The sequence below is a fragment of the Plectropomus leopardus genome, chromosome 18 (assembly GCF_026936395.1).
Source record: "Plectropomus leopardus strain MGB_pleo_1.0 chromosome 18, ASM2693639v1, whole genome shotgun sequence".
NCBI classification, from domain to species: Eukaryota; Metazoa; Chordata; class Actinopteri; order Perciformes; family Serranidae; genus Plectropomus; species Plectropomus leopardus.
In genome coordinates this window covers 12,769,664-12,783,313 of record NC_142193.1, presented here as the reverse complement: position 1 = coordinate 12,783,313, position 13,650 = coordinate 12,769,664, and the positions used below count along the sequence as shown (strand labels likewise).

Here is a 13,650-nt window from a genome sequence, read left to right as displayed (position 1 = left end):
TTTTCAAAGTTTTCTGCCAGTGACGCACTTGTTCAGAAAACACAGCCTCCCTCTTTGATTCCATCACCCACCCTCTCAAAAAGGCTGAACTTGCAATATATGCTCAGATCCAAAAATTTGCTGCTTTTTAACTTTGTCGCAATGTTTAAAAGTAGGTGTGTTTCTCCTTCAAAGCAGAAACGTGGACTTCTCTTCTGTCCAAAGAACCCTTCTAAAGCCCAACTAATACTGGCATATCACATGTCTTAATATGAATGTGCTTAATTCAGAAAAAGGTAATAATAATCATAATAATGGAAAATTAGTGTGCATGTAAATGCAGCCACAGTCAGAGTGACTTACTGAAAGACTGAGGTGGTTTGGGAATCTCAGTCATCTGGTATTGTGCAACAGTGATAAGAATAAACTAAACAAGTTGAGACAGACATCTTTGAAGCTATTCTTTCATTTGGTGGGAATTCTTGCACTCCAAATGCCACACAAGAACTACACACTTTGTTGCAAGATGGAGAGTCTCACAGCCAGCGAAGAACAATATTGTTATCGTGCCGATTAAAAAAACATCTATGCAGATATTCCATCTGTTGCTGCTCATTAGAATTGGATGGATCCAGCTAAGAGATTAAAAAATGATTACTGTTCATCAGTAATAATGAAAGCATACTGAGTGAAAACATATCCCACACAACACAAGCATTGGGTCTGAATGCTTTATTACCATAATCAAAGACAAAGGGAGTGTACAATATACATAAGCCCAAGAAATAAGCTAATGGGGAATCAATGAGCTAGCTGTCAGATATTGATATCTTTCAGTGGACACAAAACACAGATGACAGCAAAATCAGTCTTTCTCTCCTCTGGATGTTTCTCTAGATGACAGTAGAAGTCAAATCAAATGAAGTTTATTTATTCTGTAGGGTATAAAAGCAACAGAGTGCAAAAAGACACAACAACCCAGACTCTAACGACCCATTTTATCATAGAGCTCCACTTTTACAATGGCTTTGCCGATAGAAGACATTGTAGCCCTTAATTCGACATGCTCAGTTTTGTATTCCAGCCCGCAGCCGTGTGTGTCAGAGCGGGTGAAGTCAGTCAGGTCTTTCCCATCATACAGCTGGTTGTACAGAGATTTGTCGCAGGCACGGGTATGCTCAACCACACCAATAGCCAGCCGGTTCTTGTACAGGTTGCGATCATAGGGCACAGAGAACATGATGGCCATGCGCTTTGAGCAAACCCGGCTCCGCATACAGAACAGGTCATAGGTGAGCAGGCCAACAGCGCCGGTGGCAGTGTTGTCGTCCTTGGTGAAGGAGCACACTTCAGTTTTATTGTTAATTGTAGGCTGGGGCGGGTGATGACAGAAGCCACTTGACATGTACACCCTGTAAAAGAGAGCAGGAGATAAATCCTTAGCATCACTACCAATCAACTTTTATGTCACACTTCCTCGACTTTTGATGAAAAACAACAGTTTTGCAAGTTTTGTTGGAGACTGTCAGTGTACTTTTCAAGTGTTGGGCTTTCTGGGGTACCTGAACTTCCTTATGCTGATGGATGGAGTGTGACTGTGCAAGTACTGCTGCGGACTTCTAAGCAACAGTGAGTGTAACTGCATGCGATGTGCAATGAGGCAGTGTGTGTCACTGCATGATGGATAGGTGGATGTTCTCAGCAAAGTGATGTCACACATGAAAACCACCCATCCAAGATATGGTCTGTCCTGCCACAGCTAGATAAATGTAGAAGCATGGTGGAAATTCCATAGGACGTGGGTCAATTTTTAACTATTTTATTGTTTTATTTTATTAGCAGAAGTGGAAAATGCTGGCAGATTGAGAAATAGGCGACCAAATCTAATAATTTATTCATGTTTCTGCTTTACTTGAAATTAAGTGCAGTATAACCACATTAAATCAACTTAGACTTTTATGCTGAAAATGTATGCTTTTTCCTACAACTATTAGAGAAAGAGAAAAAAAAGTACTTTTTCTGAAAGGTATGCTTGTATCAGGGTGCTTATTTAGAGCTGTAATCAGGCATTGCAATCTCAAAACACTCCAAAGCAAAACATTAAGCCTTTTGAAAATGAATACTTCTCCCTGGAACCAATCAAACTCAAGTACATACACAAGCTACGATACTATGCAGAATCTATCTCTTAAGATAGTATCTCTTAAGTGCAGAAAACAACGTTGATGCTGGTGACTAATAGACTGAGCCAAAATGCACAGAACCCAATTTAGTGAAGAAGAAAATTATTTTTTTCCCATACATATACATTTTCATCACATCATCATCTAATTTGTACTTTTTTCAGGAAACATTTTTGAGTTATTATCCAATCTGGTTTTTATCAATTCTATGTTCATTGAAACACTATTACATGATTACATGTAAATACATTTACAAACTTACTTGGGGTTGATGAGGCAGTAGCTACTGTTGACGTTGGTTATTTCTATGGTGCAGTTTCTGTTGGTGGTGAGAGTGGCTGACACAGCTTCTGCTGTTTCTGGCATCTTGGCTGCAAGAAGAACAAGACTGAAAGCTTAGAACCACAAATCCACAAACAGCTCATCATTCAACAGGTATTGTGCAGCAAATGAATACTTTTCTGTTATATACATATATAAAAGTTATACTGACTCAAATGAAATAAACACATCTTTTACTATTGTAGCAAATTCCCAGTCAAAAAACCAAGCTGATTTTTCTCCTCTCAGTTACAAAACTCTTGACAAGAATTTACCAGTACATGTTTGAAAGAATGTGTATCTAAAGTATTAATATAGCTTATATCAGAGCTGCTCCTATCTGGTACATGGTAATCAAAGTTATAGATCACAGTTAAGTTATAATAGTAGGAGTAGTTAAAATCACCTTTTTGGAGTTTGACACACAAGTTGTGTTAGACGGCAGTGACAAGTTTCCTTTCTCTCAGATCCTGCACAGAGGTGGGAAGTCTCCCTTGTGTGATTACACCTCCGCAGTGCTTGTTCCAACACAAGCACGGGCGTGTCCACAGTAGGCAAGTAAGCACACACCATCCCTGATGGAAAATTCTGTCTCCAAAAGAGACACTCAATCTTGTCAAACTTGATGTGAGCTAATTTGTTTTATTTATTAATTTTTTTTAACCTTTATCCTGCTAACATGAGTAGGTTTATTCAAGACCCGAAACATCCTCTTATTTCCGGACATAGGACATATTTGCTCAATTGTGCAACATATACTGAGACGCTTTACCTAAATAAAAGTACTAATAAATAAATTGTGACAATAAATTGTGACTCCACTACAAGTTAAAGTTCTGTATTCAAACCTTTACTTCAGTAAAAATATGTTATCAGCAAAATGCACTAAAGTATATAAAGTGAAAGTATTAATTGTGCATTAAATGTTGCCTGTCAGTTTCATACTATTATATATGAGGTTTCTGGAAAAATATTACTGCTGCATTAATGTTGCCTTTTTACTAATGTAGATGTTTAAGGTAGTGCTTATTGTTTACTCCATGCATTATGCAATGCATCATATTCTCTTAGATCGTAATGTTTGTTGTGAGGCTGTCTTGTGAGAACCATTTATCTCTATACAGATTACTTTTCATGACGTCAGAAACACAGCCCTGTTTTCAGCTTTGTTGTGATGCATTTTTCAGTTAATCCGAGAAGGTTTTTAAATTGTTTATTTAGCTTACAGGAACAGGGAGTCCCCTGCTCTGATGGGAAACACTACAGTCCCAATAGCCGTCCCTGCATGAAAAAAATTTAACTCTTGATTACAGTAATTTTACTTAGTGCTTTGACAGACAAAGTAAAGCAGAGGCATCCTGGTTGTTACTACCTTAACAATATGTCGAAAGACCAGACAGTCAAGACAGACTAGCCTGTCTGAAAAATTGTTGAGATTTTCTGGCACAGACCCAAAGGGGTCCTGTCTGCAGGGCAAGAACCACTTTTTGTTATTGACAAATCTGCATGGACAAAACATGTATGGAGTTCCCCGAGGCTCCACTCTCGGGCCTCTTCTGTTCACCTGTGATTTACATTTCTTTCTGTTACACACAGATAAAAGTATGAATATAACAGGAATCATGTTCACTAAAGGGAACTATTAACAATGATACTAGAGTATAATATTTTAAGTACTAATGTGGCTTATATGTGGGATAAAAGCTGCAATTCATATAAAAAGAAAAATACATTTTCGTATTATACAATATTCTTATTGATTAACTTTCCTAAAATCCTAATAATCTTCTGGGGTTTTTTTTGTGAGATGACATTAATTACATAACATACATTTTGAGAAGAAAAACCTTAACACATCAAAAGATATAGTAAACATCTTTGATAATACTGGTAAGTGAATCAACTAATTAATATATTAACGAGACAAAATCTGTGTGTCAGCACAATTTCCTTCACCTCAGAAACAAAGTATTGATATCACCTCTGTTCATGGAGGATTAATAAGGAATTAAAGGTTCAGTGTGTAGGATTTAGTGGCATCTAGCAGTGAGGTTGAAGAATTTAAACTTCTTCTGTGTGCCAAGTGTGTAGGAGAATTACAGTAGCCGAAAAAGGTAAATGGCTAAAATGCAAAAAATGGGAATGGCCCTTGTTAGAGTCTTTGTTTGATTTGCCCATTCTGGGCTACTATATAAAAAAATAGTGGACTTCGTGGTTGAGGACCCGCTCCATATGCTGATATAAACAGTTCATTCTAAGGTAACAGCTTATTCATAAACTCATAAAAACGTAATGAATATTATGAACCATTTCTTCCAATAGATTCCCTTAATTTCTACACACTGGACCTTTATGATGATGTCAAGAAAAACAATTTTACTTAAAATTTTAATTCAATGTAACACATTGTTGTGAAATCTTGTCAGATTATCTCCTCTGTGGTTTCAACAGTATTTCAACTGTTATTTTGTTAGTCTAAATGATTGTCATTTTTCAATGATCTTTGCCCCACAGGACAATTTGCAGCTCAGATCAGATCTTTATGGAACATTTCATGTTCTAACTCGCTTGGAATGTAACTTCAATCCCCCGAGCATTGCTCAACTTATTATTGTTGTAGTTGCAGGTGATGGTTAGTGACAAATTCCTGTGGGAACCTCCCTACAGCTTTCACAAATTTCAACACACCATCAGACTCTTGGATCACTGATTCTTTCTCTCTGCTCCCACTGGAGTGTGGAGTCGAAGAGGAGACACTCCCTTCTTCCATGCAGGAGCAACTTAGGAAAAACAATGCATTACGTAACCGCAGCATGGTACACTGCAGTGTTATATTTATCCATAAGATTATAGGGCCTGAGGGTCTTCCCAATTAAGTTTGTTTTGCAAACTTAGAGTGTTTCGAGATGTATTCATTATACCACCAACCAATTCAAGTAATATTATGGCAGCTGTTCTATTCCATACATCAGGCGCCTGGAACTTGATTTAAATCCTTCAACTCCAATGCTTGAAGTCACCAGATGGCACCAAACATGCATTTGCAAAAATACATTTGCACTACACAGACTTTGTCAGTTAATGTTTGCTTTCTGATGGTTAGCCAGTGACCGTGGCAGAAAATCTCTCTCAAACATTACATATTCAGCATGCCCCTCATTATGTTCTGTGAAAAGGGCATGGCTGCATTCAAACAGTCATAGGCACAATACTCTACATCAAGAGCTTCATAAGTCTTATGGAGAAGATTTAAAAAGAGTTATAAACAAACTCATAGGAGTCCGTCAAGAATGATTTTGTACACTCAGGTTTGCATCAGTAGAGGAAGAAATCTAAAAATAGTAAAGTTGGCAATTTCTAATCCACTGAAAAAACTGAACTGCACTTTAATGGATTTTAAAACAACAAAATAAGTTAATTTTGTATTTACTGTAACACATCAAGACCTACACGGTAACATGCATAAGAACCTATTCAACTTATTTATGTCATAATGTATTTAAATTTCCTCCTCAGTTTATTAAGCAGGTGTGTAAAGTTTAATCACACTGTGGAGTTATCTTTGCAGTTTCTGAGAACAGTTTGTAAGAGGCAATTAAGAAGGTGACAAAAAGACAGAATGTCAGTAATCTTTATTCGTAAGTTACTGAGGCTTTTAAAGTGTTACAGTGACAAAGATAAATGTATGCTACAGAGGAAACCAGATTTAATTATAGTGGCTGCGGTATCAGTATCTCCACCTCATGTCAGTCATGTTGCTTTTTAGTCTGTAGGACACCTTCACTTACATGCCTCTCTGTCTGTTTGACCTGAGGAAAGTAAGTGTCAGTTTAATGGTTTGTTGACAACAAAAATGTAAATAATTTTGTCAGAATCATGCAGACTATTGTAGCAGCTACCACTGACCCCAAATCTGATAACAGCTGAACAGATATAAGATTTAATATTACTGAACATTCTGTTTACATTAGACTGCTTGTGTATGCTTTTGTCTATTCAGCCTGGATTAAACTGTACAGTGAAGTGTAATGTCAGCATGTTGTCACCAGCGATGGCTTTAGTGCACGAAAAATAGCTCAGATACAGCAAGTATATTTACACAACAGTAAAGCTTGCAACGCAATCAACACCTTGATGGAATTACCATGTTTTTGTTTACTTTGTAACCACTATGTGTGATAACTACACTTCTGTAACAATCAAACACAATGCTTGAGCCCAGAAGCACACTTTGTAGAAAGAGCTGGCAGGGTGAAAACAGTTTTTACTCTGTCGGATGCAAACTTAAAGGTAGCAATGAGAAGTGAATAGATCATCAGCACAAAGGATGAAATACTAAATAACAAGCAGTAAAGCAGCAGTCACACCACAAAGTGACATTTGCTCATTAACGTAAATTGACAGTTAGCAAATTTGGAATGATGGAAAGAAAGGAAGGAGGTCCATAAGACATCAGAAAAGACAATTGCAATCCTAAAAGAATCTGACTACTCTTAAGATGGACTACCTAAAGTGTGTTTTAGACATTTCACTGTGATTTCACCGTGATATTTCATGCAGGCAATATAAGCAGACAACTCAGTAAAAAATATTACTTCATTCGCAAACTTGTAATTAAAATGTAAAAAAAGGAATATAGGCTGTCAGTCACAAGGGTGAAACAAAATGGTTGTCCAGCCTGTTCTCATTACCATACTGATGCTTTGTCGTGACCCTCGGCGGTGATATAAGCACCAAAGGCACCCTTAAGCGTCTTTTTAAGACACACCCAGCTTTCATGTAACTCCAGTATACACCCATCCGCAGCAATACTTGATGACTGACATGATAAAAAGAGTGAGAAAGTCAGAGCAGGGGGAAAGGGAGGAGAGGTGGATGGGTGAAACAGAACCGGACTGTGATCCATAAAATCATAGTTCGTGTCCTGTGTGTCCTGGGGCGGCATTATCTCCTTTCCTTTTGTAAAGGATGGTCTAGTGTATGATACGATACAATATTTATTGTCCCTGCAGGAGAAATTTGTCTTGGACTGCACAGACAAAGTCTCCAAACTTACAACAGAAGAAATTTTCACACCATGACATTAAAAACACAAAAGCCTGAACAAAAACAACACCAGATATGTAACTGCACATAGTCACGGTTTCACTTAGTACAAATTACACGCATTGCACACGACACCTTTTGCACTCACCCAGTAATAAAAACACATATTGCACATGCCCAGTAATAAAAACACCATGAGACCACATATCACAATTTCTCAGGCAGCATTGTTTTAAAGTTTTACCAAGGAAGGAACAAATCAGAAAGAAAGCATTCAAAGACTTCAACCAGATCTTAAATATTTCTTGGTAATTTCAGTCAGTTCACAAAAGAGGAGAATTGGACGATAGCCCTGTGTGGCCATCCTTTAAGACTAACTAGTATCTATTGACACTAATCAGCAATGAAAAGCGGGTGATGTGTTAGGTGACAGACTGGAGACATCTGGTGGGCAGGTGTGGAATAGCATGTGTGAGACAGCAGAAGATGTTGGTAAACAGCAAAATGAATCACTAAGTAGAATTAGATGGAGAGGAGCAGGAATGAGGAGGATGGAGCAGCTGTTGCCATGCCAACGTCAGTAAATCATTCACAAATGATTTGGATAGCATGTAATAATATGTGTAGAAAAATGAGACTGTCACAGGGTTTCTAATCTGGTTTGTGATATTTGCCCTCAGATCAAACGTCAGAAATCCTCTGATTCACGGCACAAAGAAGAAAACAGGAAAGCAGCCTCCTCCACTCATATATATCGAGGAAGTCAAATACTGTATGAACCTAATATACCACTGAAAAATGGTGGATTTTAGAAAATCAGTATTTGAATACCCAGAGGTAATAATTTGCTCCCACACTGATTCTTAGCAGGAGATTAACTCAGCTTCACTGAATTATTTTATCATCCTTAATTTTCAATTTACATGGTTACAACTTGACCCCGTAGCGTTTATTAGAGCATTTTGTAGCATTTTTTATATTAGAGGATTGTTTTTTGAACAGCATATCTGACAATAAAACACTTACAAACACAAATACCACAAATGCACAAATCTGTTAAAATGCCCTGCTTAGTTCTGATGAGAGGCAGCATAATTAAGAAGTCTGATATTAAACAATTACACACTTTAGTAAGATGACTTTTGGATTTCATGTGTTGTTGTTGTTGTTGTTGCATGTGTGTGTGTGTGTGTGTGTGTGTGTGTGTGTGTAACCTGTAATATGTGCATTTGTTTTTCATGTTCCTACCTCTTATATCCATTATCAGACACACATCACAATCATCATCTTCCAGTGCCTGATGTACGATTCTTCTCTTTTTTTGACCTTTTCCCAGAAACACTCTTTCACGACCAAATGTAATATCGACATTATGGAGCCCTGGGATGTAAAATTGGCCACTTAGGACGTGGAAAAACAACCATGATCGTAAATTGCTCCTCTGGCGCTAGGCAGATGTGCCAGACTGAGTTGAGACTGATATGACTTTATACTACAGCATGCATTGCTCATTACATTCTTGCTGCTATTTAATTGTGTGGAGACAAAGCAGTGCATGAAGCACATGAAAGATATAAATGCTTTTTAAAAATCTGGTAATTGTAAAGTGAGCTTTGCTTTAAACACTAACACCTTATGATTTATGGACACATTCATGTTCCCATTTAAACCTTTTTTCTGCACTGCAAGTCAACCACTTTGCAGCTCTAATGATGTGTAACATTAGTGACACCTCTCTCTCGTAAGCACACTTTAGCTCCATCTTAATCTCTTCATTTTTTGCTGTCATACCGGATAACAGTTTTCTTGATGCAGTGCTTTTTAATTGCCACTTTTAAGACCAATCATTTTATAAAGCAGTGCCCTTCCCAAGCTGCCATACTGCATTTTATCTATGAGATAAAAATGTTTAGAAAATATACTCCTCTTCAACATGAAAAAAACCCCATAATGTACGTATGTAACAACAACACACACAAATGCAAACCTGTTTTGCCTTTCATTATGGACTTGCACAGGATACTGTTTACTATTTTGTATTTATTTTCATACAATTTGCATAATAGTATAAAAAGAACAAGGTACCTGATGAAAAGGGCATGTCACTGTGGTTTGTTTGTTTCCAGGATGCAGTATTACATTCTATTTGTGTTTCAAATTTCTGAGGTACACATAATAAACTTAGTCATTATTAAAATGTGTAATACTGTGTAATGTTGTGATAATAATGACAATGACTTAAAGGTAATCAGTATGAAATTGTTACCCCATTAACTATCTGGGAAGATGGAGAGATATTTATCTTGCTTTTAGTTCACCCATTAAGCATTTATAAAGAGCATTTTAACATTTATTAAAAGGTTAACAACAAATATACTATAATACTATAATGACACTTAAAGTATTTGCTAATGTGCAGTATTTGTCAACAATTATAAGTTCTCCTATGAAGATATATTTTATATTGTTACAACTATGTTTTGCTGTTGTCAGTCATTCTCTGTTTTATCTCCATATGGGTGCCCATAGAGGAGTCACATCTGTTTACGCAACACAGCATTAACAGAATAACAGAATCATTTTTTAAAATGGACAAAAATATTGGTGTTCATAAATATCTGTATGCCGGTAGACAGAGCTTACATAAGCTGTATTACCCAGGGGGCACTCTGGGAGCACCACGTAGGCTCCCCAAACACATTCTCATCCCCTTCGTCACAGATCGCCGCTTTGCAGTGGACTTCCCCATCCACATATTAAACTCTAGGTATCCTTCAGCGTCTGCTCTTTTTGTCCCGGGATGCTGCTACCATGATGTCAACACAAGGACATGGTGGGATTACGCTGAACGTGGTTATGTTTAGGCAACAAAAGGACATGGCAACCAACATCAGCAAACCGAGACGTCAGCAAACTGAGACGTCAGCAAACGCACATTCATATATCTTATTGTATGTTCTGTGTTGCACTTCAAGACCATAATTGCCATATCAGCTTAGGGCTTAGGGGGTAAGGCGTTAAGTTTATAGGTCAGTTATAGGTTATCTTCACACAATAAATAGTGGTGTGCTTCTTTTATGGTTCATTGAAGTACTGTTGACATGAACTGTTTTTTGCTTTCTACTGTATTTGCATTATGGTCACACAGGCTAAAGCCCTGGAGTTAAACTGTTTTAGAATTTAAAGGAGACTTGTTTTATTTTAATTAAATCCGTTATATATTATTAGATTACAGGGCTTTGTTGAATACTCAATTCTCACTGGTCAAATATGGCATTCAACAGTTTGCTACATCTAAACAACAGACCACTTCTATAGATGCAACAAAGCAGTAAAATCATTTTTAAATCAACAAAATCATTTTTAAATCAATATTATTATATTATATTTTTTTAGGAACAAGCATTGTCATAAGCAGAATAGTTAACAACATGTAGGTCATTCATTGCAAAATGAACCTTTTCAGGGTGATTTAAGATACCTCCACAATAATACCCCGCTTGCTGTACATTATCCCTTATATGTTTATTTACATTATTCATCTGGTGAATTAATTACACTCAATTTTAGCACCATGCTCTGTACCAATAGCCTGGTGTAGAACGAGGCAAGGACACCCCTGTTTGCATACCTCTCTTCATGTGGGGGCAATGTTAGATGATAAATGGTTGTATTTATGGTGATGTACTGGTGCTTTGCAGTTATATCTATGGTGGATTTATTTTAAAAAAATATATAAAGGCTTCAATTTAAATTATGAAACAGAAAAGTTTAGTTTTCACCAGGGGAATTACATTGTTGTTGGGGGTCTTGCTATGGCCCACAGGGCACTACAGTATTTACCAACTGCATTGGAGTATATCTAGTAGAATTTCCTTCATAGCACTCTGATTTATACTGCCACTATTGCCATTAACTTTGTATTAAACAAACAAGCAAACAAACTGAGCAAATGTTTTGTGCACGTAAACATCAAGAATTATTGCACATTTAACAGGTGCACATTATCATGAGAACATTTCATTTTAGCAGGTTCTTTTGAGTTTGAAAAAAAATCTAAAAAAAGAAATTAATTCCATTCAATTTGATACTCTAATTTATTTCCTACATACACAAGATGACCACTTCACATTGTCTGATGAAACCCTGCATGCTTCGACAGTCTTTCATGGCCCAAGGCAGCATCGCTCAGGATTTTATGATGTAGGGCCATGTGCAGTTTCTCAAAAGTAGAAATGTAAAATTCCAGACAATCAGTTAAACTAGATCCAATCACTGAATATAAATACCCTCTTTTTTATACATCATATTACCGCCGCATAAACTCTTACAATTTCATCAGCCTTGAGAATGGGAGATTCTGATTAATCCCTTCAGTCATCAAAATGGTCTTCAAAGGTAAAGGTTCTCAAACGTGGGGTAATGGGTGGGGGGGGGGCAGAGGGGGATTATGCAAACTTCACAGTGATTAATTTTGGCCTGAGACGTATCTACACTGATGGTAGCCGGGAGAGGAGCATATTGATTGATTGCTGCAGGGGGCGCGAGGTTCTGCACATTTACTTTTTGATGAATAGGCTGTCAGGGACACGAACAACCAAATATGGCTCCGTAAATGAATGTTTAAGCGATTATGGTATAAGTGTAAATATTACACATCCATTAAGGAGGATTACATTTGGTGCCACTTTGAAGAGGGGAGGAAATAAAAGGGACAAGCCCGCAGAATATCCCACAGCAGAGTAGGTGCACGGAGGAATGTGGTTTTAATCTGCATGTATAATGTTTTAGAATTCTAAATAGGAAAGTCCTTGACATTAATCTGCGTGTCCACGAGTGTCTGCGCATGCATGCGCGCAAGCGTGTATGTTTATGTAGGCTGGTGTGTGTTTTCAAGAGGGCAAGGACTGAAGATGGGGGGCTTTAAGTTGACAGAGCATGCCAGTGCATCCACCCGCTCAAATTACCACGCGATAAAACGCATCCGGGGTGTTGCACTGGAGGTGAGAGTGGGAATAAATGCCTGCTTCAAAGATGATTTGTGCTCACAGCGGATTAATTCTCCCACCTAAGAAAAATCAATATCGCCGTGTGCAATAGGAATACATTTGTGTCACCTCGTGGGGACAAGGGAGTGAAAACACAGCTCCAAAGGTTTAGACAATACACATCAAAATGACTAAAAGCCAGCCAACAACTAAACTGGTTAGAAGGCTCATTTTGGAGAGCTGCCAGTAATTAAGGAGTCTCTCTCTCTTTGTCTCTCAGACTCTCTCTCCATCTCACAGCTCGATGTGATTTAAACACTTTTTTGTGTAATCTTTAACTTTTGAAGCTCCAGCATTTGATCACTATAAATATGCAAATATATGCATCATATTCATCATTCATTGTTCAAGTAAGCACTTTCCATCTCATTTTTGCCATGCATTCCCTTACATTCGACCCCTGTATTAGTGATCTGTATAATGGCAGATGGACTATTTTGCTCTATTTATAATAATTTTTAGGGAGCATACTTTGTGTACATAAACTCACACACTGATGCCTGTAAACACAAGGCGCTGTTGGAGAGCAGATTGCACGTACACAAAAAACATACACATCACGTGCAACAAAAAGAGATTTCAAACACAAACTGAAATTCCACTGGGATGAACCCAGTGTGTGCGTGTTTTCTTATTTTCCCCAACAGCATGTCAAAAGACTGAAATGAAAACAAATCTGTTAGCCTCATTGCGGGCTCATTCTGCCACAATTCTGCTAATTAACAAATGTGAATATTTAATGCTTTTCTGTCCTCTAACAGCTTGCTGTGTTTTCCGAAAAACATCTTGACTTTTGCCCTTTGCGACAGCGTTTTCTTTCAAAGACATTTTGGGACAATATCTGCATCATGCAAACACGCTGTGTTGCAGAGTTTGCCATACATTTCCATATCCCCAGACAGAACGTCCTCATCCTCGCATTGACTAAATGATAAACACCAGGGCCTCTGTTTGCCACTGATCTTCTGAAGAGAAGACGGACAGGAGATCAATAAGCTCCCCACCCTCCATCCCATCTGTAGGCATTGGCTTTTCTTCTGTTCAACCCCCCCTTCTCCCCCCTCACCCAGCCC

The 13,650-nt window shown here is 37.7% G+C and overlaps 1 protein-coding gene and 1 long non-coding RNA gene across 2 annotated transcripts in view; both read right to left on the bottom strand.

The window, feature by feature from the left end:
- LOC148186445 (uncharacterized) overlaps positions 1 to 13,650 on the bottom strand; it is a 185,568-nt gene that overhangs the window by 18,878 nt on the left and 153,040 nt on the right. The gene's annotated exons all lie outside the window — the stretch shown is intronic.
- LOC121957095 (uncharacterized) lies at positions 697 to 3,050 on the bottom strand. The gene is made up of 3 exons (XM_042505607.2): positions 2,890 to 3,050; positions 2,425 to 2,533; positions 697 to 1,391 (listed from the first exon to the last, which is right to left on the bottom strand). Exons 2-3 carry the CDS (start codon positions 2,526 to 2,528, stop codon positions 965 to 967), a joined length of 531 nt encoding a protein of 176 aa, XP_042361541.1. The 5' UTR covers positions 2,529 to 2,533; positions 2,890 to 3,050; the 3' UTR covers positions 697 to 964.